At 37.9% G+C, this 26,957-nt stretch overlaps 1 protein-coding gene across 1 annotated transcript in view; it reads right to left on the reverse strand.

Moving 5' to 3' along the window:
- Window positions 1-26,957, reverse strand: part of KNTC1 (kinetochore associated 1) — a 70,590-nt gene that overhangs the window by 29,763 nt on the left and 13,870 nt on the right. The window contains exons 10-36 of the mRNA XM_081251931.1: window positions 26,659-26,711; window positions 26,330-26,445; window positions 25,926-25,980; window positions 25,298-25,396; window positions 23,274-23,317; window positions 23,105-23,170; window positions 22,626-22,701; window positions 17,589-17,714; window positions 17,409-17,498; window positions 16,944-16,997; window positions 15,635-15,696; window positions 13,294-13,405; window positions 12,065-12,208; window positions 11,824-11,880; window positions 11,629-11,730; window positions 9,811-9,927; window positions 9,575-9,718; window positions 9,048-9,146; window positions 8,320-8,423; window positions 8,065-8,164; window positions 7,483-7,617; window positions 6,827-6,946; window positions 5,373-5,445; window positions 4,686-4,753; window positions 1,817-2,097; window positions 635-807; window positions 89-186 (exon numbers count right to left, since the gene is read on the reverse strand). Coding sequence (XP_081108057.1) covers window positions 89-186; window positions 635-807; window positions 1,817-2,097; window positions 4,686-4,753; window positions 5,373-5,445; window positions 6,827-6,946; window positions 7,483-7,617; window positions 8,065-8,164; window positions 8,320-8,423; window positions 9,048-9,146; window positions 9,575-9,718; window positions 9,811-9,927; window positions 11,629-11,730; window positions 11,824-11,880; window positions 12,065-12,208; window positions 13,294-13,405; window positions 15,635-15,696; window positions 16,944-16,997; window positions 17,409-17,498; window positions 17,589-17,714; window positions 22,626-22,701; window positions 23,105-23,170; window positions 23,274-23,317; window positions 25,298-25,396; window positions 25,926-25,980; window positions 26,330-26,445; window positions 26,659-26,711 — 2,768 coding nt within the window. The remainder of the gene's footprint in view (window positions 1-88; window positions 187-634; window positions 808-1,816; window positions 2,098-4,685; window positions 4,754-5,372; window positions 5,446-6,826; window positions 6,947-7,482; window positions 7,618-8,064; window positions 8,165-8,319; window positions 8,424-9,047; window positions 9,147-9,574; window positions 9,719-9,810; window positions 9,928-11,628; window positions 11,731-11,823; window positions 11,881-12,064; window positions 12,209-13,293; window positions 13,406-15,634; window positions 15,697-16,943; window positions 16,998-17,408; window positions 17,499-17,588; window positions 17,715-22,625; window positions 22,702-23,104; window positions 23,171-23,273; window positions 23,318-25,297; window positions 25,397-25,925; window positions 25,981-26,329; window positions 26,446-26,658; window positions 26,712-26,957) is intronic.

Here is a 26,957-nt window from a genome sequence, read left to right on the forward strand (position 1 = left end):
TTTATAAACTATGCAAGTGATTTAAAAGTGGTGTGTAATGGATTGGGTAGGGGTTTTGTTTAAGGAAAAGAAATTCAAAGCAATTTACTTTCATGAGAATTCCGCAGTCATCCATTTGGCACTGTCTGGAAAGCTCTACTGCCATTAAAGTATATTTACAGAGTTCTAAGGCATCTAGCAAAAAATCTGAAAGAAAATGGAGGAAAAGTCATTAAACTAGTATTTCCTGTGTTTAGAACAACAAAAACAACCTTCGAATAATTACCATTCAAAATTCTAAGGTAGGCCACAAAGCAGAGAGAAAGGTTTCCACACAGCTTTGACGACCCTAAATAATACAGGTCAACATTTTTCTTAAGCTTGACTGGAAAGTAAGTTCAGATACGGGGAGGCAAGGAATTTCACAGTCTTCTGAAAGCGAATATCGTCAATAGTCAGAAATGACATTGTTAATTTTGGAAATACTTTAAAATAGTAACCCCCATAGAGATTCAATTATAAGTGTCCCCTTTGTGAAAGAGGGATAATGATCACTTCTCCCTCTACCTCAGTGTCCAACTGTAAGGAGACAGCATTAGACAAGTGCGAAATGAAGCAGAGAATATAAAACCACGTAGATTATAAATCTTGTCACCTGGACTGCAGATGGTGGCAGCCTGGCATGCTAGATCATGTATCTCAGAAGGAAGATTTAGTCCCGCAGGGACTGTCATTGGAACGCCATTAGCCAACATCTGACAAAGCTTCTGACACGTCAGGAACAGCAATTTCCCAGTGTTGGTGTTGCAGTGATACTTAAACAAGTCTCTTTGGAAGAAAGGAAGGGTCGGAAGTTAGAGCACTCGTATGGAAAGCAGATGTATTTGCCTTTCTTGGATTAATATATAACCACTGGGGCTTCCCTGGTGGCGCAGTGGTTGAGAGTCCGCCTGCCGATGCAGGGGACACGGGTTCGTGCCCCGGTCTGGGAAGATCCCACGTGCCGCAGAGTGGCTGGGCCTGTGAGCCATGGCCGCTGAGCCTGCACGTCCGGAGCCTGTGCTCCGCAACGGGAGAGGCCACAATAGTGAGAAGCCCGCATACCGCAAAAAAAAAAAAAAAAAAAAAAAAAATATATATATATATATATATATATATATATATATATATATAAAACCACTAACATTTACAACGTCTTTAAATGTTTTCAGTGTGCTTCATTTTTCAACTTGCTTGGGATACCACTAACTGTTGCATGGCAAGGTGACCTAAACTCAATGGTTTGGTTACCTAACTACACAGGGCTAGTCACACCTCTTCTACGCCACCACTTTCTTTCTTTCTTTTAAATAAATTTATTTATTTTCTTTATTTATTTTTGGTTGTGTTGGGTCTTCATTGCTGCGTGTGGGCTTTCTCTAGTTGCAGCGAGCGGGGGTTACTCTTTGTTGCGGTGCACGGGCTTCTCATCGTGGTGGCTTCTCTTGTTGCCAAGCACAGGCTCTAGGTGCACAGGCTTCAGTAGTTGTGGCATGTGGGCTCTAGAGCACAGGCTCAGTAGTCGTGGCGCACGGGCTTAGTCGCTCCATGGCATGTGGGATCCTCCTGGACCAGGGCTCAAACCTGTGTCCCCTGTGTTGGCAGGCAGATTCTTAACCACAAGTCCCTACGCCACCACTTTCTGACTCAGGCATACAAAACAGGCTCTCAGGGCAAGAAAACAAGAATCACGTCTGTGGAAGTGAAAGGGTCACCATCCTATCCTCGTCACCAAAGAAGTAAATGAAACCAGTGTTCCTTTCTGATGAGCTGTGTGATTTGGGGACCCGGAACTCACCTGCATTTTCTCAGCGCCACTTCCACGTTCCCGTCGTTCAAGGCCCTCAAGATCATCTTGGCCTCCAGCTCTTGCCGGGACACCTGCAGGGCCAGCACCTGTCGGTGCAGCTTGGACTCGGCGCTCAGCCTCTCCTCCTCAGCAGCTGCAGGCTCTGCTGGCCTCCGGGGTTTGTGTTTAGCCTGTGCGACTTGCTGAGCTTTAATGTGCCGTTCCCGGAGCTCTGCTATCAGGGAACTATTGCTGTAATCTTCAAATGAAAGAAAGACCTCAAAGTTTTCCTGTAGCAAGGCAAGCAAGACAAAGCTCTGTTCAGTTCATCTGTGGTTGAAATCATTGGTGTGTCTCGAACCTCTATTTTACCTCTCTCTCTCCCTTGTAAATTAAGAATTTAAGACTCTATATTTCAAAAGTAACTTATTATATAAAGGCTGGAAAAGGGGAAAATATCACTTAACCCAGGGCTTTCTCAACTTTGGCACTGCTGACGTCTTTGGGTCTGGTAATTCTGTTGTGGTAATTCTGCCCTAATCCTAATCCTAACCCTAACCCTGAACAGAAGGAGGGAGGGATTAAGTATTAGGTTTGTGCAATTCTACCCTGGTGGCTGGAAGAAGGCAGTTTTGCTCTTTTCTGTAATAACTTCTGGTTAGCTGCTAACACCAGACCTAGAACTAATTTTTCTAACCCAATAAAAGGATCCTGCTGAAGCCCAGGGAAGGACAGCAAGAGGTAGTGGGAGTGAGTGAGACCTTCCTCTTTGACACCACACTTTAGAACAGGGTTTCTCAATTTGCCAGATGATTCTTTGCCTCAGGGGCTGCCTTTGCACAGGAGGATGTTTAGCAGCATCCCTGGCCTCTCCCACTAGACCTAGCACAAGGATTGTTCCATAAATGGTAGCACGATACCTAAACATGACTTTGCTTAGATCTAAACCATTGCTTTAAAGTACCTATAATTTTCAAATTTAAGAAGACTGCGGAGAAGTTAACTTATGCTGACTCCTGGGTGCTTCACACGCAGACATCTATTGTTTAACACAGAAGATCACAAACTTTTGGGTTGTAGCGCCTCTTTACACTCTTAAAAATTATTGAGGACCCCAAAAAACTTTTTAAGGAGATATCTATCAATATTTACCATATCAGAAATTAAACAGAAAAGTTTAAAGTACAAGAGCATATAAAAGTGCACATAGCATCAGCCTTTAGAGCGATGATATTACCACACCATGAAGCCTCTGAAAACCCAGTATACTCTCATGAGAGAATACGGATGGAAAGAACAATTTCTTATTTTTGCTATAAATAGAGTTTTAATCTCATGGACTCCCTGAAAGGGACCCAAGAGACCCTTGGGAGTCCATGGGCCATACTTTGAGAAACAGCAGTACAATAAACTGTGATAAATTATTTCTTCTTTACACACTTTGAGATAATACAATTGAGAGTTAAATCTGCCCGTGTGTTAATTTCAAGTTTTCACAAAGAGATCCTCACATCTACCCAATTTCCTATTTGATGAAACTTATCAGTTAACCCTGACAGCCCTTCTATTTACAAAATCTTTTCACGTTAGGAAGGCCCTAGAGCCAAAATAAAATAATTAATTTCAAATTTCAAATCTGAAGACAGTTAATCAGTTCAAAGTTAACAGAAATTAATTTTCAAGAAAAAGTGAACTGCCTAGAATGAAACTATATAGAAAAAAAAATTAAGACATTATGAAGTAGACAGTACTCTTTTGGGCCAGTTTCTATAGACAATTTGCTGTCTTTCGCAATATTTTGAGACACTGTGGTGCCTCAGTTTCCTCATCTGTAAAGGAGAATTATAACAGTACCCTCCCTGGGGATCTACTGTGACAAATAACACATGCAAAGCCCCATGTCTAGTACATGGTAAGTACTGAGTAAATGACAGCTACTGTTAGCCATCATTCCGGGCCACCAGAATTATTATTAGATAAATAATCTATAAAGATACCGTAAACCAAAATGGTTTTTAAAAAAAGCATAAACTAGAATACAATTAAAAAAGAGAGAACAGTTCCTTAAAAAGTTAAACATAGAATTACCATATGACTCAGCAATTCCTCTCCTGGGTATATACCCAAAGGAATTGAAAGCAGGAAGTTAACAGATATTTGTACATTCATGTTCAATGCAGCATTATTCACAGTAGCCCCAAAGTGGAAACAACCCAAGTGTCCATCAAGAGATAAATAAACAAAACTGTGGTAGAGCCATACAGTGGAGTATTATTCAGTCAGAGACAGGAAGGAAGTTCTATACATCCTACAACATGGATGAACATTATACTAAGTAAAAAAAGCTAGACACAAAAGGACAAATGTTTTATGATTCCACTTTATATGAAATTTATGAAATAGGAAAATTCATAGAGATAAAAAGTAGATTAGAGGTTACAAGAGGCTGAGGGGAGAGAGGAATGGGGAGTTATTGCTTAACAGGTGCGAAGTTTCTGCTTGAAGGGATGAAAAGTAGATACTGGTGATGGTGATGGTTGTACTGCACTGTGAATGGAGTCAATACCACTGAATTGTAAATAGAAAAATGGTTAAAATGGCAAATTTTACATTGTATGTACTTTACCATGATTTAAACAATCAATAATGCAGTATACCCCAAACCATTGAATTATACACTTCAAATAGATGAAATGTATGGTATGTGAATTATATTACATTAAAGCTGCTTTAAAAAAGAGAGACAGAAAGAGGAAAAACCAGTATACCTGAAGTCTCTGAAGGCTAGTGCAGAAGGTTTTAAGGAGGAACTAACTGATCTATGTCAAATGCACTGATGAGTCAAGTAATAATGTTCAACATGGCTTAACATCTTTACCTGTAAGCTAGCAACAGTTTTAAATTGTTTCAAGGTTTCTTCCCATTCATCCTTCTTCTGCAGATTGTCTGTAATTAAATTTTTAAAAGTTATAGCATACATCCAAATTCTGATATTATCAGAATTTTTAAAAGCTAAAATTTTAATTTGCTTTGGTTTTCTCATCTCAAGTCTTCAGTAGTTCTTTTCAGATTCCGATAGAAGACAATTTAAGTACAAAAAGAAACCTAATTACTCTTTCTGAAGGTAGAAAAGAGAAGTTTGTTGGTTACAAGACAAATGGCAATTTTTCTGAAATAAATTCCAGATTTTTTTTTCCCCAAGAGAATTACTTTGTTAATTGTTTTAAATTCAAGGTTAAATGGGTTTTTTCCCAATCATAACCAAGTGATAAGTGAGCAATGTGAGTAAAAAGTGCAAGGCACCAAAGAAATCTAGTCCAGCATTAAACAGTCACTGAAGCATATGCACAAATGATGAGTTGATCTTACATGCTTCTGCTCTTACACTACTAATCAAAAGAATAAGGCAAGAAAGCCTTTTCACGAAGAAAAGTGTGTGAAATCAAAAAAGATAATCAGAGGCAGGAAAACGGTGGGTCAGGATGGGAGATGTCACTGATGTCCTCTTCTGAAGAGGATCAGCTTTAGAACTAAACCAAGAGGAGCGAACAGAGATGGAAATTACCTTTCTGAATGTCACACAGTACTTTAAGAATGTCTACTGATGTCTTCGCTACAGACAGTCTCCAGGCCTTGTCCTAAAAAGAAAAATGCAAAATGAAGTCCCTTTCTTGTATTTGCCATTGTATATGCAGTGCATATATAGACAAATAAATAAAAAGCACAGAATCAGATTAAACAATAGATATGGCTTAAGAGTTGAGAGGTCTGTGTTACAGGGAGTTGGGCAACCAAAGAATGGATCATAATTGAATAATATATAAGCTAAACATGAAAAATACCCATATGGACTCTTGGATATATGATTTAGAAATACTATAGAATATGCAAATCTCCCAAATCACCTTTCAGATACACTATAATTAACAGGCATTTGGGTTTTGTTTTTTTAACAGCTTTTACTTATTACTTGAGAAAAAATCTGGAAAGGATCTCTGGAAAAGTTAAAGAGAACTGAACTTGTTTAGTATAGAAATCAGAAGTCTAAGAAAGAATCATCCTCAAGACTAAAAAAAAAAATCTTTTCTTTTTAAAGATAAGAAAAACCAAAGAGGGAAAAGCTTTAATTGAAAGACATGGTATGTGTAAAATGCTTAGCAAAGGCCGGGTCCGAACAAAGTATTCAAACATTTTGACTACGGGCTGCAGTTGAAGCTGGTGGTTGAGAATACAGACAGTGTGAAATGAGACTCTGCCACTTTCCAAATACCCTTGGGAAAGCCACTAATTTAAAAATTTTAGTTTTCTAAACTCAATCAAAAGGAGCTAACAATAGGGTCTCCTTCACGACTTCATTCACAGTTTTATTGTGAGGAAGAAATGGACAATCTATTTGAAGTATTTAACCTAATGCCTAGTGGACAGTAAGAGGATAATAAATTTTAGGTGTTTAAAAAAAAAATCATTTCCCTAAAGGTAAAAAATGATTGAAGTGCACCACTGAGAGAGGCTGGGAGGTAAGTATCTTCAAAGGTTTAAAAAACTCAACTACCCTGGATAAACTAGGTTTTCGGTCCCTTATCTCTCTACCGTGAATTGGCTCTCTGGAAACCGTTTCTAAGTTTCAACGTCCTGTTCTCAGATTAGATTTACCTTGGTTCTGTGGCTGACGTTACTTGAGAGTAATGACTATGTCCCATACAATGCAAAACACTGTTTATACTTCAAGGCATTACGGAAAATTCTTTATGTATAACAGATACTTCAGTTAATCCTTTTGATCTGCAGATCCCAGATTATTCAGTGTGGGCTCAAAGCCACTGCTCCAAAGCAGCTGTATTTGTTTGTTTGTTTTTCTATATGGTAAATTTTCTATATAGTAAATGGGAATTTTAATATTAGGCCATTCTAGCAGTGAGAAGAACAAATACTCATATTTGTAAGTCTGTCTTTTCTATCCTGTTGATAAATATCCATAAAAATTGGATTTATCTACATTTTATTTAGTGAAAATCTCACCTCATTAGAATTATCTGGTTCTTCCTGTAATGCCAGTCGTGCCCATATGATTACTCTTCCTGCAGTTTTCTGAGCTTCAGCAGGAGGCAAAGACCTCAACAGAAGGATACAGTCTTCACCCTGTAAACATAGTTTGAAAGGGAGAAAAAACAGCTGCTACCTGCAAAGGATGATTTGGATTTACCTCTTACTTTTCTATTTAAAGATGAAAAGACATCATTTTGAAAAAGACATTATGGTTCCATGGTTTAAAAATCTGAAAATTCTGTTTTGGATGACAGCAAACAGAAAAAGTAAATTAAAATACTACCCTTTGTATTTTGTAATTCTTAGGTATGCCTGTAGTTTTAGAATTATATAAAAATAAAGACACTTAAAAACACAAAAAGAAAACCCACCTCCTATTCTGGAAACAAAGGGTCCTACACATATGTAAAACATGAGTCTGAGTTTTGTTAACTACCAAAGACTATGAAAGCTCATTAGGTATTCACAAAATACTTAAAACAAAACAAAACTATATATATAGGCCAATCTAACGTCTAATGTTGGTATAACTTTATTTTGTGCTTATCTATTTGGATAATTTGATAGTTAAATCTTTAAAAACTCAAAACAAACCAACCATATAAAAGTACGATATAAAACTTTCACACCTTTTCTCTATCAATCAGGTCAATAATCCTTAGACTGTAGATTTCGTCTTCAGGCAACATATATGCTTCGGCCACCTTTAAAGCATCTTCTAAAGAAGATGGGACATCTTGTTTGAGAATGTATCTTACCACCCTCTGAAATAGAGACAATATACATTTCTTTGTTATGAAATCTCACAGAGAGCCCAGAAATCATTTGTTCATATAATTAAAACAATGCAGCAAACTCTAAACTGTATGAAAAATTAAAACATGATTTGCATTCTGAATTTAATGACAGTCCTTTCACCCTTCTTTTTTTCCCCTTAGCTTTACTGAGGTTTAATTGACAAATAAAAATTACATATATTTAAGGAGTACAACATGATGGTATAATATATTCCTTCAGCTTCTTAATTTACTGTCTGTTGTCTTTACTACTCTAACAACCAATCAAACACTCTCTTAACATTCTATCTAACAAAAGGGAAGCGGCAAAGAACCTAGCTCTATTAATCTTAAAGAATATAAAATCTGGTTAAATTTCCCATGTTGCTCTGGAAGTGGAGCAAAGGTGTTAAAAGATTCAATTATGGTACTTACCATTATTTCCTTGCTTAAGAGATTCACCTCCCTTATTCCATAGCCTCGTAAAAGTTTTTTCATCTCCATTAGTTTGTAACTTTCCTGTAATAACTTGACTCTAAAAGTAAATTTATTGATATTAACATAGACTGTCTTTTTTTTAATGAAATACTAAGGGACACAGTAAAGGACAGAAAAACATATATGAATTTCAACTCAAAACGTGAAGTTTATCCAACACCAAAAAAGCTGTTTGGTACACTGTAATCTTACTTGGGATGGTCCATCTCTAAGTGCTGTTTCACCAGCTGCTCCACAGCTGCACTCCAGGGGACCACTGCTGCATACATTATCTTGAGCACAGCATCAAATATGAGCTATAAAGACACACACACCGACAGTGAATAGCTCTTGGATTTACTTTTCATGCAAATTAATTATGCAGCCTAATCTACAGCAGGGATCTTGCATCTACTGGATGGAAGCTTGAGAATATTTCATCTTCTGACTGCAAAAGCATATATGTCTTCCAAAATTCACACATAAAGGGCAATTTTATTATTTAGAAAAATTCAGAGGAGTGTTTTCTCTGCTGAAAGTTAAATCATATAGCTCTATTAACTTTCTATAGACTGTGTTTAAAAATATTCTCCATGATTTTATTCACATTTTATAATGGTGACTAATAACAGTGCGAAGTCAAAATAAAGGCATATGATAAACATATTTTAAAATGTCTCTGTGTTTGTAAGACCATAGAAGTGCCTGAAAATATATGCATCTAACTGTCCATGTGGGTTTTTCTGGGGGTGAGAAGAAGACTTTCACTTTTTATTTTCATAAGAAAAAAGGATTGAGTGGTTTTTATTTTCTTTTTATTCTTTTTTCCTATTACACAAATTCTCCCTAACAAATACATGTTGCTTTTGTGACCAGAAGAAAAGTTTTAAGAAAGGATGCAATGCTCAAAAGGAAAATCTATATGATCACTATTTACTTACATCTGTGTCAGATAAACATCCTATTACTGCTATAGCTTTTGCTTCCCATGCTGTATCAAAGAGTGAGGTGAACTTTGAGCTACATCTCTTCAATAAATCCTAAAATGGGATAAACATTTTTTTAAATTTAAAACTCTCACTAAAACACTCCCACAACACATATATAAACATAGATAAATAGCTTTTATAGATGCGTAAAAAACCAAAAACTTCTACTTAGCCATGAATGCTGAACAATGGTCAACAAGTGCAAAACTGCCAAAACCTTGGCCTTCAGTGTTACACGGTACAGAAAACTGTTCATGCTCCTATCATTTCACAACAACCATTTGGAGAAGGTCCTAACATTATCTCATTGTGCTCAAGGCGACCAGTCAGTAGCAGAGTTAACCCACATTCTTAACCAATACAATATGCTGCGTCCATCCTAATGGTAAAGCATGACATTCCATAAAGAGTTAAATATTTAATACAATGATGCACTGCACAGATCCAGAAAAAAAGACTAGAGCTAAAGAAGAAGTTACCTCTATGTACAGAAGGAGAAGTTCCTCCTCCTGTAAGTCATGTTCCCTCACGTAAACTCTTATAAACTTCTCGAAGACGGAAGGAATAAGCTCGGGGGCCAGCACTTTATCAAACATTCGGAATACAATGGTGGTTGTATCCTCCTGGATGTTGAAATAAAGACGGCATAAATGCAAACTCTAGCTGTGTTGGCTATGATAAAATAGTAATAATTCTGATAAATCTAGACTTCTACCTTCTCAAAATCAGAGAGGGCCAATTTGCAGTTGTATTTCCTATGCAGTGTGATTAACTCTCGTAGGTTATTTACCAAAGCCCTTAACTGACAAACTTCCTCCGTGTTTTGATGATCCTTATAAAACAAAAGTGTTGAAGTTGTTAAGGATATGAAATAAAAGTGTGAGAGGGAAATACAAATAAGAGGAAACTGCAACTTATGCCTTTAAATTTTGCAGACGTTTAAGCAAAATTAACTAGTACAAATTAACAGATCAGAATCCAACAGAAATCTAAAAGAAATTTTCTTTCTTAAAAAAATAGAAAAAACTATTAATATTAGTGTAATATTTTTTCAGAACCCCAATATACTTAGGTACACAAACATCATTTAGATAATCCTCAATGTTCCATCCATATAGATCATGACCAGATACAAAGTGATGACATTTCCTAAAGTTATATACGAGGACCAGAATTTTCAATTGCTAAAAGGCAATTAGGGAAAAGACAGAAGTAGTGTTTTATAGCAAGAGGAAAAGCTCTTCTGTGGAAAAACATATAAAGTGATCAATATACATTGTACATTATAACATGTATTGATTATATAACATCAATATACTGCTTGAAACTTACAGAAAAAATTCCCATCTTATTCTTAACAGCACATAATCGGTAAGTATAATTAATAAAAAGAATCTGCTGTATCAGAAAGTAGGAGGAAATTTATTATTTATTTTTGGGCTCCAGAAACTTAAGGAATAAATGTAATTTCATAATGTATGTATGATGTTATTACAAAAGGTCATACCTTCTGGTCCTTAAGTACTTTAAACTTTAGAGTTGAGGTTATACTGAGGTGTCTCAACATGTTAGTTTATAAACTAAATTATGGTACCCCAACAAACTTTTTTAAAATATAAGAATGTATTTTTTTCAATATAATGAATGCTTTCTAGTTTTTAGAAATCTGAAGGGAAAAATAAATGAACTTAAGAAATTTAGAAGCCAAATAATAAATTCAGTTCATTAACCTCAAATTAACATCATATGTAACATCAATATTCCTGATCTTAGTTCTCTTTCTAGCATTGCTATTTTATTCAGTCAGTCAGAAAGTCCCAGATTTTTTTTCAATTTGATCTTTTAAAAAATTCTTTGGTACTTAAGCCATTACGACTATTGGAATGCCTAAGAAATGCAATCAAAACTAGAAGTAGTTTACTACTTTAAATAAAAGAAGTAAACCTGATTGATACAGCCTTTGAAAACTAATCCTAATATGTCATTAAGTTTTGCCCTTTTAAAGGACTGTGAAATGTTACTAATGCATAAAATCCCAATTAGACTACTTAGGAGTATGTTTATATATTGTTTCCCTTTTGCTTGGCTCAATAGAGAAAAACAGTGCATTAAGACAGGTTCAGGGCTTCCCTGGTGGCGCAGTGGTTGAGAGTCCGCCTGCCGATGCAGGGGACACGGGTTCGTGCCCCGGTCCGGGAAGATCCCACATGCCGCGGAGCGGCTGCGCCCGTGAGCCATGGCCGCTGAGCCTGCGCGTCGGGAGCCTGTGCTCCGCAACGGGAGAGGCCACAACAGTGAGAGGCCTGCGCACCGCAAAAAAAAAAAAAAAAAAAAAAAAAGACAGGTTCAAGTTGTAACAGAAACATAAGGAAGAAAAAACCTAATTTTCCTTTTTGTGGATTTTAAAAGTACACAACAAAAGAACATACAAAAATAATATTTAAGAAGTGAATATGTGTCTAAATACACATAGACAAACCCTTCAATATAAATTAAATGTTTTATTACTAAAAATTTGTTTTTCATATCGTACCAAGGAACTCCAATGCCAAGAGGACGCCAATCCTAACTCATCTGGTTCTTCTGCTGTAAAATATACCTCTGCCAGTTGAAGCCCATTTTCTGGCCAGTTTGCCTTTAAAAAAATATTAGAGACCATTAAAAATAATGTTTTATGCCATGGGGAGTACTGGAAATGCTTTTTCAGTGCTAATTATACTGGTATTACCTTATCAGTTAGTTCAAGGTTCCTGGCTGCTTGTTCCAACCATTTTGCAAGAACTTTCTGAAAGAGATATATCATAAAAAGTACTGATACGAATAAATAATCACTGAAATAATTTAAAACCTCCATCGTAGTCTTTCAAGAGACACTAAAATGAACTAACTGGTGTTAGCACGACTTAATCTTCGACGATATAATGTAAAAAATAGAATCATCAAGAGTGAGAACACTGAAGGCAACTTACCTGTCCTTCAGGTACAGTCCTTCTCACAAATGGGATCACATCATTTTTAAGCCATGGACAAAGCTTTTGCAAAGAGACCGGTGTAGAAATTGAGTTGAGCAAGTTCTCAAGCATTTTCACATCAAATCTGCTTTCAAAGTTTGCCTAAATCATACAGAGTGAGAAACTAAGATTTATCCAACAAATTTAAACCGATAGCCTCCCAAGAGGGAAAGACCTATTAGAAAGTCATTTCAAGAAATATTTTACTGTGTTTCCCTGGTGGTGCAGTGGTTAAGAATCCGCCTGCCAATGCAAGAGACAGGGGTTCGAGCCCTGCTCCGGGAAGATCCCACATGCCGCGGAGCAACTAAGCCCGTGTGCCACAACTACTGAGCCTGTACTCTAGAGCCCACGAGTTACAACTACTGAGCCCACGCACCGCATCTACTGAAGCCCATGCGCTCCAGAGCCCGTGCTCCGCAACAAGAGAAGCCCGCGCACCGCGACGAAGAGTAGCCCCGGCTCGCCGCGACTAGAGAAAGCCTGTGCGCAGTGACGAAGACCCAACATAGACAAAAATAATAAATAAATAAAAATAGAATAATTTTATTAAAAAAAATTTTATCGATGTAACAACCCTTAAAGGTGATTTACTCTGTGCAAATGATTCAAGTTGGTAGCCACAAATTCCGTGAAACCTCGTGGCAGCGAGTACTAGTTAATAAATTAGAGGCAGAGGAACAGGCAGAGATGGCATTCTAAGGAAAACTTAACTGGAGGTGACAATACAAACCCTAACAAGCATGTGTCTTTAGTAGCATCACACCCAGACACTAAGCTTTGGACCTAATATTCTCTATCAACATTAAGGAGATTCGGAGCAGCAATTATAATGGGCAATCCTTTCTGACAATCTGAGCTGCAACAGGACTACCCTCTCCACCATTCCTACGTAAGAAAGCCCATCAATAAACTGCTTAATAAAATGTTACCTCTTGACCTAAGATTAGGAGCTAACTAGACTCTGAATGATGAGATAACGTAAGTTTATATTTTATGTATACTATTTCCTCTGAGTTGATATCATCAGAGGATAGTTTTCTCTGGGACAGGTCATATTTTATCAAACCGTCTGAAAACACCCCATTGCCCAGTCACTCCTGCCACCCTATTAGTTTCCAACACTGATTCAATCACCTCTCACAGGAGCTATAAAGCCATTAAGAAAAAAATGCAAAACAAATTACCCAATGTCTCAGCCAAAGGTACTGTGCACAAACAAGGTTTCCTTCTCTTAGCTGTAAAAAAATATCCTTAAGGTCATCTTCATCATTCAGAAATTCAATCCAAGAACTACCCCTGCAAAGTCAAAGAGAGGAAAGAAGTTAGTAGTCAAAAAATATATATTAAGGTTATATGTTACAAGTAGATATCATTATGCATTTTTTTTTTTTTTTTTGCGGTACGCGGGCCTCTCACTGTTGTGGCCTCTCCCGTTGCAGAGCACAGGCTCCGGACGCGCAGGCTCAGCGGCCATAGCTCACGGGCCCAGCCGATCCATGCCATGTGGGATCTTCCTGGACAGGGGCACGAACCCGTGTCCCCCGCATTGGCAGGCAGACTCCCAACCACTGCGCCACCAGGGAAGCCCCATTATGCATTTTAATTAGGTTTTTTTTTCTTCAGAGTTAAAAAAAAGAATAAAAGATTATACAGTGAAAAGTAAGTTCCCTTCTTATCCCAGACCTATAGAACTCCTGTATCTCCCCCAGAAGTTATAGCTCTCCTTGTAGGTCCTTCCTGAGATAATCATTACATATACAAGCAACCATTTTTAACTTTAAAATGAATGAGAGTTTTTTATGTATACTATTTGTACTTAAAAAAATTCATCTTACATTATTTTGGCAGCTTGTACCAAATGAGCACATATAGATGTTATTCTTTTTTAGGGACTACATATTATTCCATGGCATGGATTTACTATAATTTAACTAGACAACCACAGTTGAACACTAGGGTTACTTCCAGTCTTTTGCTGTAACCAACAAAGCTATAGTGACTAACCAGTCCTAATTAAAGCTCAGAAATAGATGATGAATACTTCCTTAAAATGATAAAAAGACAAAACCCTATAAGCCTGTATCATGTTTAAATGATAAAACAAAACAAGCATTTTCACTAATATCAGGAACAAGAGAAAGATGCCTATTTACCACCATTATTTAATAATGTTCTACATGGGACTTCCCTGGCGGTCCAGTGGTTAAGACTTCACCTTCCAATGCATGGGGTGTGGGTTCGATCCCTGGTCTGGGAGCTAAGATTCCACATGCCTCATGGCCAAAAAACCAAAACATAAAACAGAAGCAATATTGTAACAAATTCAATAAAGACTTAAAAAAAAAAGGTCCACATCAAAAAAAAACAAAACAAAAACGTTCTACAAGTACCAGTCAATGAAGTTAGGCAAGGGAAAAAAAAGAGGAAAAAAATGAAGCAAAATTATAATTATTTGCATATATAACTATATACTTGGAAAAAACAAGTCCAACTGAAATATTACTAAAAGTGAAAAAGGAATTCAATAAGGTAGCTGGTTTAAAAGTAATTTTAAAAAATCAATAGCTTCTATATCCTTTTGAAAATACAATGGAGAAAAGTCCCATTTATAAAAGTAGCAAGAAAGACAAAATAACAAAAAAATGTAAAAAATCTATATGAAGACAACTGAGTAGATACCACTCAGGAACATAAAAAAAAGGATAGAATGTGTAGGAAGACACATACTGCCCTTAAATATTGATATGAAGACTTGATATTGTAAAGATACTGATTCTCCCCAAATTGATTTTAGGTTCAGCACATTCCCAGTAAAAATAAATAATAAAAAATCCAATAAAAATAAGATTTTAAAAAAACTGGATAAGCTGATTCTGACTCCAAGTGTCATACAGAAAAGAGTAGCTGCCCAAATTCTGAAAAATAAGAAAAGTATAGTAGGACTAGTCTACCAGTTAATAGGACACTTTAAAGCTACATTAATTAAAACTATTGATACTGGTGAATGAATAGAGAGATGAGATCAAGTGAATACAATTATATTGCAGAAACTTAAATACACGTGAGAATTTTAGCATGTGATTAAGGTAACACTTCAATGAGCAGTGAAAAGATAGAATGTTTAATGATAGGATCGGGATAACTGAAGAGCTATAAGGAGAAAAAATAAAGCTTCCTTCATTGTTAGTTTATCATGGTAAATAAATTTGTCTTAGTTTTAAGGTAACTAGATCTCATATTTGTCAATAACATATTCTTGGTGCACATGTTAGTATATCTAACAGGATTAATTTCCAGAAGTGGATTGTTAAGGCAAAAGGTATGTTTATTTAAATCTGCCTTCCAAATGTATCAATTCCATTGGATGATGTAGGAAGTGCCTAAATCTTAGCAGGAAAGATAACATTTTCCATCATTGAACCCCCCAGAAACACAAATTCACTCAAAGCAATGCTATATCTTTTATAACATTCCAAACTTCAATCTAATTCATAATCCAGAATTCAAAATGGGGAATGCACATACCTGAATTTTTCAGGTCCAAATGCTCCATAAAAAGTAGTCAACTTTGCATGAGCCCTTAGTACCTAAAAAGAAATAACTTGACAGTCTGAATGTTGTGTGCAATAATATTAAAATAAAAACACCAAAAATTGGGCATTCTGTTTCAGAAGTCTTGTACATATTCTCATTTTGTCCCATATTACAAGTCAATTCCCATAAATATGACTGCCTTTACTTAGCACAAAACAAAAAAACTTGAAATAACGGAAATATTTCCAATCACACTCAATGCAATAAACCTGCAAAGAAGAGGAAGGTATTTGTACATTAATTGTAGGTGTTTTTCAAAATCAATTAGTTTTCCCAGTGATTTATAAATATGCCCTTATGGTAAAACCTAGCTGGATTATACTAAACATTTACTTTGAGATAAGAGTTAAAAAATATATAGATGGTCCCTAACATGCAACAGTTCAACTTAAGATTTTTCGACTTTATGATGGTGGAAAGGCAAAACGCATTCAGTAGAAACCATACTTAGAATTTCGATCCTTTCCTGGGTTAGCAATAATATATAGGACGATTCTCCCTTGTGATGCAGCAGCAAGGAGCCGCAGCTCCCAGTCAGCTACATAATCACAAACAACCGATATACTTATAACCATTTTGTTTTTCACTTTCAGTACAGTATTCAATACATTACATGAGCTATTTGACAGTTTGTTATAAAACAGGCTTTGAGTCAGATGACTTTGCCCAACTCTAGGCTAATATAAGTGCTCTGAGCACATTTAAAGTAGGTGAGGCCAAGCTATCATGTTCAGTAGGTTAGGTGTATTAAGTGCATTTTTTTTTTGAAAAACATTTTTATACAGCAGGTTCTTATTAGTTATCTAATAGTTTATACATATTAGCGTATACATGTCAATCCCAGTCTCCCAATTCATCCCACCACCACCCCCCCAACCTTGAGTGAACTTTTGACTTGCGGTATTTTCAACTTAACAATGGGTTGGTCAGGATGTAACCCATCATAAGCTGAGGAAGATCTGTATATACATGTGTATGCACATATATTTTTGGCACCATCATAGCTATCATCAGTTTACAATTATTTGAAATAGCAGGCACTATGCAAAATGATTTATAGGAAATATTTCATTTGACCTCAAAATAACCCATAAGTACTAGTATTATTCCCATTTTGCAATAAGGAAAAAATGTATTAAAATAACTTGCTCTTGAAAAAATACAGACCTATCTTGAATTCATAAGTATATTGTAACAGTATATTCACTCCCAAATTAACCTATAAACCCAATGTAATTACCTCTTTTAAGCCATCAGAATAGATAGGAACAGCTTTATCTTCTTTCTTCAAAAGCTAAGATGAATAAGAAACACGGTTAGAATATCGGCTATACTAGGTTTTTCATGAAAGAAGATGGATTTCCTGTGAATTAAAGGAAAAAATCATCTTTAAAAAATTAAATTGCACTCAACTCTGAGATGAACAATGAACAATAAAGAAGTTACATATCTTAAAAATAATGCATTTTATGAAAACAGATCACATTTTGCCCATCTGTTACACCGTGATTTTAAGGAATATAACTAGCAATGGTATTCATTTACAGGTGAGTGAGGGGAACAACCTATAGCAAAAATGGCATCGTTTGGAAGAGCAAAAGAAATGCACTTTAAAAAAGATCTATGGGAAAAATGATTCAGTTTTTTGCAAAATACTTCTTTTGCATAAGACAAATGAACATGCACAAAGGTCAGAAATACTTACCCTGGTTTTGGCATAATTTAGCATTTCCTGGGTTGTTCCATAGGTTATCCATTGAGCCTCCAAGCAGTAATTCACCACAAATTCATCATCCTGTTTCATAAATGCCAGACATGGTAAGGCAACGTAATGTTGATCAATCCATTGATCTGAATATTCTAGTATACGACAGGGAAAACATACCTGAATTTTATGCAGATTTTCCTTAGCTTCATCTACAAGTTTTTGCCATTCGGTCTGCTCACTGGTGTCCTGAGAACTCAAAGCCAGTTTCTCCAATATATCATTTGATTTTACTTTGTAAACAAGCTGTAATATAAACATGCCACATCAAGAAACTTGAAGCAAAATAATGCCTGTGGATGACATCTTACACTGTATGCTAAAACAAAAATGTGAATATTCATGTGGTTCAAGAATAAGCATTAAAGAAGGTAACACTTAGATAACTGAAAGGTAACCCAGATTACAAAGTGTTATGGAAAGCATTTCTACTGAGTCCTCACTAAATGTGACCAGCAGTGCACTAAGAGCTTTATGTGAATTATCTCAGTTAACTCTCATAAAAACCTAAGTAAGCATTTGCACCTCCTCATAACCCTATGGGGTAAATACTAAGATCCCTATTTTACAATCAAGAAAACTGAAGCTCAAGAGAGGGTAAGTAATGTGTCTGAAATTTTGCTGTTCAGAAGTGAATGGAGGGCTTCCCTGGTGGCGCAGTGGTTAAGAATCCGCCTGCCAATGCAGGGGACATGGATTTGATCCCTGGCCGGGGAAGATCCCACACGTTACAGAGCAACGAAGCCCGTGCACCACAACTACTGAGCCTGCGCTCTACAGCCCCTGAGCCACAAATACTGAGCCCGCGTGCCACAACTACTGAAGCCCACGCACCTAGAGCCCGTGCTCCACAACAAGCCACCACAATGAGAAGCCCACGCACCACAACGAAGAGTAGCCCCCGCTCACCGCAACTAGAGAAAGCCCGTGCGCAGCAACGAAGACCCAATGCAGCCAAAAATAAAAACAATAAATTAATTAATTAAAAAAGAAAACAAAATTAATACTGATATATTTTTTTAAAAAGTGAATGGGGGCCTCCCTGGTGGCGCAGTGGTTGAGAGTCCGCCTGCCGATGCAGGGGATACGGGTTCGTGCCCCGGTCTGGGAGGATCCCATATGCCGCGGAGCGGCTGGGCCCGTGAGCCATGGCCGCTGGGCCTGCGCGTCCGGAGCCTGTGCTCCGCAACGGGAGAGGCCACAGCAGTGAGAGGCCCGCATACCGCAAAAAGAAAAAAAAAAAAAAAAAAAAAAAAAAAAAAAAAAAAAAAAAAGTGAATGGAGCTGGTTTTTAGAAGAATACCATAAAATTATATTTCACGTCTACTTTTCTAAGTTTATCAAAGGTTCTTTTTTCTAAATTTTATTTAATTAAGTTATTTATTTATGGCTGCGTTGGGTTTTCGTTGCTGCACACAGGCTTTCTCTAGTTGCAGCGAACAGGGGCTACTCTTCATTGCGGTGCGAATGCTTCTCATTGCGGTGGCTTCTGTTGCAGAGCATGGGCTCTAGGCACACGGGCTTCAGTAGGTGTGGCGCACGGCTTTGTTGCTCCGCGGCATGTGGGATCTTCCCGGACCAGGGATCGAACCTGTGTCCCCTGCATTGGCAGGAAAATTCGTGGGTTTTTTTGTACCTTTATTAGCCACTGAAGATGTCTTCCACTAGACTTTAAGCTGAGAGAAAGAGGGGGGTGCTCCCACAGTCTCTATACTTAGCAAGGTTCTCACTACTTCTTTGCTAAGTGAGTTGCTAAATTGATACAGTTTATTTATTATTTTTTTATTTTTTTTGCGGCATGCGGGCCTCTCACTGTTGTGGCCTCTCCCGCCGTGGAGCACAGGCTCCAGACGCGCAGGCTCAGTGGCCACGGCTCACGAGCCCAGCCGCTCCGCGGCATATGGGATCTTCCCAGACCGGGGCACGAACCCGTGTCCCCTGCATCGGCAGGCGGACTCTCAACCACTGCGCCACCAGGGAAGCCCAGTTAATACAGTTTAACTCAGGTTAGTGAGGCATACCATTTTATTTGATTGATTGATTGATTGATTGATTGCGGTACGCGGGCCTCTCACTGTTGTGGCCTCTCCCGTTGCGGAGCACAGGCTCCAGACGCGCAGGCTCAGCGGCCATGGCTCACGGGCGCAGCCGCTCCGCGGCATGTGGGATCTTCCCGGACCGGGGCACGAAACCATGTCCCCTGCATCGGCAGGCGGACCCTCAACCACTGTGCCACCAGGGAAGCCCTATTTATTTATTTTTTAAACGTATTTATTGGAGTATAATTGCTCCACGATGGTGTGTTAGTTTCTGCTTTATAACATAGTGAACCAGCCATACATATACATATATCCCCATATCTCCTCCCTCTTTCATCTCCCTCCCACCCTCCCTTATCTCACCCCTCCAGGTGGTCACAAAGCACCGAGGTGATCTCCCGGAGGCACGCGGATTCTTAACCACTGTGCCACCAGGGAATACCCAGTCTATCAGAGGTTCTTTAGCAGCTAGAAACAGCTTGAGTTAGACACAGTCAAAATTTCAGGTTCCTTTTTTATAAACAAAATACCAACTTTAACATGGGCTCTCTGGCTCCGAAAACTAAAAGTGATACGAAAGAGCAGTTTCTCCAGTTCTGTGTCTCCATCCCCTGAAAACATCTTTCACTGGTTTTTGGCTTCATTTGCTCTTTTTAAAATGTAGTTATTATGAAACTTTCAGATGTTCAAAAAGATAATAATATAATAATACTCATGTACTTATCACCTAAATTAAAAATTTTTAATAATATAGTTTAATATTTATAATATTAAATTTATAATAAATAAATCTATTATACAGTATAATATATAATACAAATTTATAATAAACAATATATTTATATTTAATAATATAATAATTTATATTATATTTAATATAAATATAATTTATAATATTTATATTATAGTTTAATATTACTTTCTCTTCTTCCAAATAAATCATCCTCCTTCCCTGAACCAGAAGTATCCATTATTCTGACTTTGGTGCTTATTATCCCATTAATTTATATACTGCTTTACTCATACACATTTCTAAACAATATACAAAATTGTTTTCCATGTTTTAAAATGCTACTTTCTTTAAACTTTTTATTTTATATTGGAGTATAGTTGATTAACAATGTTGTGTTACCTTCAGGTGTATAGCAAAGTGATTCAGTTATACATATACAGGTACCTATTCTCTTTCAAATTCTTTTCCCATTTAGGTTGTTACATAATATAAAATGCTACATTTTTAAAACAACAAACACACGAGTACCCACCACCCACTTAGCAAATGTTAGTTCTTCACTACCATCAGGCTTCATCCTTCATTACTTCCCAGGACTTTTCAAGGGATATCAGTGAATTCCTAATCACCAAATCCAACAGACAACTTTCAGTTTTTATACCTGATTTTATTGGTAGTATTTGCAACTGCTGATCACTCCCCACTAAACTGTTTGTTTGTTTTTTGGTCACACCTCACGCCTTGTGGGATCTTAGTTCCCCAACCAGGGATCGAACCCGTGCCCTCGGCAGTGAAAGCAAGGAGTCCTAACCACTGGACTGCCAGGGAAGTCCCCCTTGGCTTCTTTAATCGTACATTTGTGTGGTTTTCTTCCCAAATATGTTTATAGCCCTTCTTCCTCTATCCCCTGTGTGCTGGTGCCCCTGTAGCTCATCCTCAGATCTCTTCTGACTCCACACATTCTCCTTGAGTGGTCTGAGCCATTCCTCCGGTGTTACCTATGTCTAGATTCAGCTCAGATCACTCTCCAACTTCCTATCAGACAGCCTCATTTTATAAGATCCCTTACATGCAATTTTTATAAGGCAGAACTCTTCATATTTTACTCCTAACCTGTTCTTCCACACATATTCCTCATTTTAAGTAATGCCATCACATTCCAACTACAGTAAGTCCCTTACATACGAATCTTCAAGTTGCGAACTTTCCAAGATGCAAACGTGCGTTCACATGTCCAATCACGTAAGTTAGTTCACGTGTCTGGCGTACATTGTCACATGCGTGCATCCTCTACAAGCGGTTGTGCTTTTGTGTACTTTACTGTACAGTACTCTATAGTGTAGAGTAGTACAGTATCTTTATTTCAAGCCCAGGATGTCCAGAAGCAAGCGTAAAAGCAGCAGTGATGTACCTGGTACTGCTAAGAAGCACCAGCTATTGTACTGTACTACTGTATTTTTCAAGGTACGCTACTGTAAGATTAGAAATGTTTTATTTCTTGTGTGTGTTTGTTTTTTATGTATTATTTGTGTGAAAAGTATTATAAACCTATTACAATAGAGTACTATGTAGCCGATTGTGTTAGTTGGGTACCTAGGCTAACTTTGTTGGACTTCTGAACAAATTGGATGTATGAATGTACTCTTGGAATGGAACTCGTTTATATGTAAGGGACTTACTTGTAGTGCGCTGAGCCAGAGTCCTGCTAGTCTGCTCCTGACATTTGTACCCCCCACTATGTTTGATCACTGAGCCCCACTGCTTCTACCTCCTATACACCTCTCTCATCAGACCTTCCCTCCTGTGTGTCTCCACTTCACTGCATTGGGTCAGTTTTTCAACTGGTCTTTGCATCTCTAGATTTACCCTTTTCCAAACAATTTCCCATGTTTACAAAATGACAACCTAATCAAGACATTCTCCAGCTTAAAAATCTCAGTAGCTCCCCATCACCTGCAGAATAAGATCTAAATCCTTTGCCGTGCACAAAGCCCTCCAGGCTCTGACCCTCTCCTTCTCCATCATCTCCTTTCCCTTCTATGCACCTATAACCTACACCCTAGTCCTATCTAATTACTAGGAGTTCCTAGCAGCACCATAAGCCTCCCTCACTTTCTTCATGTGTCTTAACACCTAGAATTCCCTTCCTCTCCCAGGACTATCTGGAACATTTGCAAGATCTGACATACAATCACCTCCTCCACGAAGTCTTCCCACCCTACTTTAAGGGTCAATATCTCCTTTGAATCCCTTCTCTATTTTGGTCGTATCTTAATTATAGGCCTGATCATACTAAATTCCCATTATGTCTTACATATTTGTCTCCACAGCCTCTAGCACACGAAGTAATGCTTTCAATGAATGAATGAATACATGAATAATTACCTCAACATCTAGTCCAAACTGAATGGCAAAGCTCTCGGCTTCAGCAAATCTGTGTTTGTGAAGTAATCGACTCAATCTGATAAATTGAAAGAAATTTCAGTAAAATTTTTATTAATCAGGGAATTCAAGCTTTTCATCAAGGAGTAAGGCTTAGAAGAACACAAGAGGGCTTCCCTGGTGGTGCAGTGGTCAAGAATCCACCTGCCAATGCACGGGACACAGGTTCGAGCCCTGGTCCAGGAAGATCCCACATACCACGGAGCAACTAAGCCCGTGTGCCACAACTACTGAGCCTGCGCTCTACAGCCCGTGCTCCACAACAAGAGAAGCCACTGCAGTGAGAAGCCCGCACACCTCAATGAAGAGTAGCCCCCGCTCTCTGCAACTAGAGAAAGCCTGCGCACAGCAACAAACACCCAGTGCAGCCAAAAATAGATAAATAAAATAAATTATAAAAAAAACAAAACACAAGTAGTTACCTGTTTTCTGGCAAAGCTTCTGTAAGACATCTGAGTACTAAAACAGAGACTGAGTCTTCAGACAGTCTGAGAAAAGTTTTAATATTGACACTTGTCATTTAACATCAGTAAGTAAATTTTAACTTTGTTATTATTTAACGACTTATCTGATAAACAAAACAGGACTTACTTTGGATCATTTTTGCAAATTCCTTCCAGAAGGTATATGGTATCCTACAATAGCAAAAACATGTTTAAGATTGAAATATAGAATTAATTCACTTTATAGTTACTAGAGTAACAACTGGTTTAGGCAGAAATTATCCATCAATGGATTCTAAAATTACTGGGAAAAACTGGTGAGGAAAAGGATATTCCCATAGTCTCAAAATAACACCACAGAAATTACTTACTAATTATACAGGGGGAAATGTGCCTTTACAATGGAGAAATCTGGCAGAACTGCTTTAACCAAGTGATCAAATTTAACAGCACTAATAAGAGGACAAGTGGACATGAGTCCTTTAATGTGATGCAGTTAGGACACAGTATCACTTATGCAGGATGCTTGCCAAAAATCTTAGCACGAGTCTAATCATGATGAGACACAGATCCAAATAGAGGGACATTCTACCACACAACCGGCTAGGACTCGAAAAATGTCAATGTCCGAAAAGACAAAAACAGACTAGGGAAGTTTTAGAGATTAAAGTAGACTACCATGTGACCATGACAACAAAATTCAATTCGTGATGTTTGATTGAATCCTGGGTCAGGAACAAAAAAAAGTTCTCAAGTAATTGGCACAATTGATAAAATTTGAATTTGGATGGCATATTTCATAATAGTATTGCATTAATGTTAAATTTTGTGGGCCTAATTCTTAGGAGATACCCGCTGAAATTAGGAGAGGTCATGATGTCTGCAAGTAATTTCCAAATGGTTTGGAAAAATACAATGTGTGTATATAAAAAGAGATAAAACAGGGGCTTCCCTGGTGGCGCAGTGGTTGAGAATCCGCCTACAAATGCAGGGGACACGGGTTCAAGCCCTGGTCCAGGAAGATCCCACATGCTGCAGAGCAACTAAGCCTGTGCGCCACAACTACTGAGCCTGCGCTCTAGAGCCCGTGCGCCACAACTACTGAAGCCCACGTGCCTAGAGCCCGAGCTCTGCAACAAGAGAAGCCACCGCAAGGAGAAGCCCGTGCACCGCAGCAAGGAGTAGCCCGCTCACCGCAAATGGAGGAAGCCCGCCCGCAGCAACGAAGACCCAATGCAGCCGAAAATAAATAAATAAAAATTAAAAAAAAAATCCGCCTGTCAATGCAGGGGACAGGGGATCAACCCCTGGTCTGGAAAGATCCTACATGCCACGAAGCAACTTAGCCCCTGCGCCACAACTATTGAGCCCGTGCTCTAGAGCCCACGAGCCACAACTACTGAAGCCCGTGTGACCTAGAGCCCACTCTGCAACTACTGAAGCCTGCGTGCTCTAGGGCCTGTGTGCTGCAACTACTGAGCCTGAATGCTACAACTACTGAAGCCCACGTGTCTAGAGCCGTGCTCTGCAACAAGAGAAGCCACCGCAACGAGAAGCCCGCGCACCACAACGAAGAGTAGCCCCCGCTCGCCGCAACTAGAGAAAGCCCGTGCGCAGCAATGAAGACCCAAAGCGGCCAAAAAAAAAAAAAAAAAAAAAAAAAACAAAGCAAGCAATAACCTCCCCCAAATTAAAAATCATCTGTATTTCCTATGGAGAGACAAGAAAATTGAATGTGCAATTGACTAATGTTTTTTTTTTTGTTTGTTTGTTTTTGCGGTATGCGGGCCTCTCACTGTTGTGGCCTCCCGTCGCGGAGCACAGGCTCCGGACGCGCAGGCTCAGTGGCCATGGCTCACGGGCCCAGCCGCTCTGCAGCATGTGGGATCTTTCCTGACCGGGACACGAACCCGTGTTCCCTGAATCGGTTTGTGGACTCTCAACCACTGTGCCACCAGGGAAGCCCCTGATGCTTTATTTGATTAATTTCCTTCTTTTTAAATGAAGACTGATCTCCTGTAAATATATTTGAGGACCTCTGATAACAATAAATATGGTTTACCTGAGATCTATCCAGGTATTGCACTAGGTTCCACTCATGCTTAGCTTAGTTATTCTTATTTTTTTTCAATTATAAAAAAATATATTAGTTCAAAATACACATCAACTTACTGTGCTAATTCCTGTTTGGACCAGAGAAGAAACACTAGATACTTCCAAAGAATATAGTATTTCCATCATAGGTAATGAATAGACCATGAGGTTTCTCATCTAAGAAAAATAGGACAGCAATTAATGTCTTAGGTCAATATAAACCTATGAGCACAAGACAGCACTTCACAATCTAGGGCATAGATTAAAACACTTGATACGAAGTTAAGTGCAAAAAATAAGTAAATCTGTTACTGTATTATTTAAATGTTACATAGAAAATTATGTTCTATCCTACCTTTTTTAAATCTGTTAAATGAAAATCCACGTACCTGGAGTCCATTCTACAATTTGTTTTTAAGGCAAATGTAATTCCTCAGTGCCAGAACTCCATAAGTATCACTATAATAAACATTTTCTTATAGACATTTTTATTCCTGAAATGCTCCAATTAAAATGTGGAGCTGAGATTTATACCTTTTTTTTTTTAATGAGAAAAAAGAGCTTTGCAGGGTTATTTCTGATCTGTCAAGTACCTGTGTGAACTAAGAGCTAATATGCTGTGAGTACTACTTAACAACTAGTACTTTTATGTTAATGCTATTTCTAACACATAATATGGACGAATGTGATATAAATTTTCCAATACCTTCTTATTAGTAGTAGTTGTCAGAGCTACTAACTTGAGATTTGTAATCCCTTGCCTGAAAGAGAAAAGAAGGTTTAAGTGAATCAAAGAAGCCAACTGCTAGACATAAGCTAAGTCAAAGTGATATCCTTGTATAAAAGTTAAAATTAATTCACACAGAAGATACGAACTTGACTTCTGAATGTTTATGGCCCAGACTCACACTCTCTCTAACACATTCACTTGGAGGTTTTTGTGTTGCCTATTTGTTCTCAATGAATTTGGCTAACAATGAAATGGTCTTTACCCTGTCAGTCTGTTCACAGTGTTATCTGGAATGTAACACATAAGAAATGATCTGAACAGAACCAGGCAAGAAACCTGGTTCTAACAGAAGGGAAATCAATATGAGAGTCATAATGTACCACGTGACTGATGAAGGCGAATCTGCTTCTGTGGTGAGAAGAAAGTCTTCTATGTGAAGGGAGGGCCAGTTCCATATGGGAGTTAGGGTGTAAATATCCCATAAGCTCAGCACGTTCTGCAAAAGAGACATTTCATTGATACGTCCTCTTAACGACTAAAAATTTACATTTTGGAATCTATCTTTTGATATGTAACTGAAATAAAGCACATTACACAAGGTAGTAATCTACCCTGGCTAAAGTCCTTGTCTTTCTTAAGTTCGACAAAATTTCTGTTGTTAAACATAACACCAAGTGAAAATACTTAAGGGGAAGTATCAGAAACATACATTGGTATCAAGAACAAAAAGTAGATTGTCTATCAGCTGGAACTTCTTTGCACCTACAAAAGAGAAAACAAGGTGTGTAAGGACTATGTTTCTGGGTTACATAGAGCCATATTTAAAATAGTAAACTAACATATTTATGGAAAGGCAGAACTACACTTAAAAAAGAAGTTCCCATCCCCATTTCTTCCCATTTCTCTACTTTTTTGGAGGATCACTAAAACGTAAAACCTCCCAAAATGAAGAGTAACAATTGCAACATGCTAAGAAGCCAAATACATGGACAATCATCAGACTGAGCT

The sequence above is a fragment of the Mesoplodon bidens genome (assembly GCF_964165515.1).
Source record: "Mesoplodon bidens genome assembly, chromosome: 13".
NCBI classification, from domain to species: domain Eukaryota; kingdom Metazoa; phylum Chordata; class Mammalia; order Artiodactyla; family Ziphiidae; genus Mesoplodon; species Mesoplodon bidens.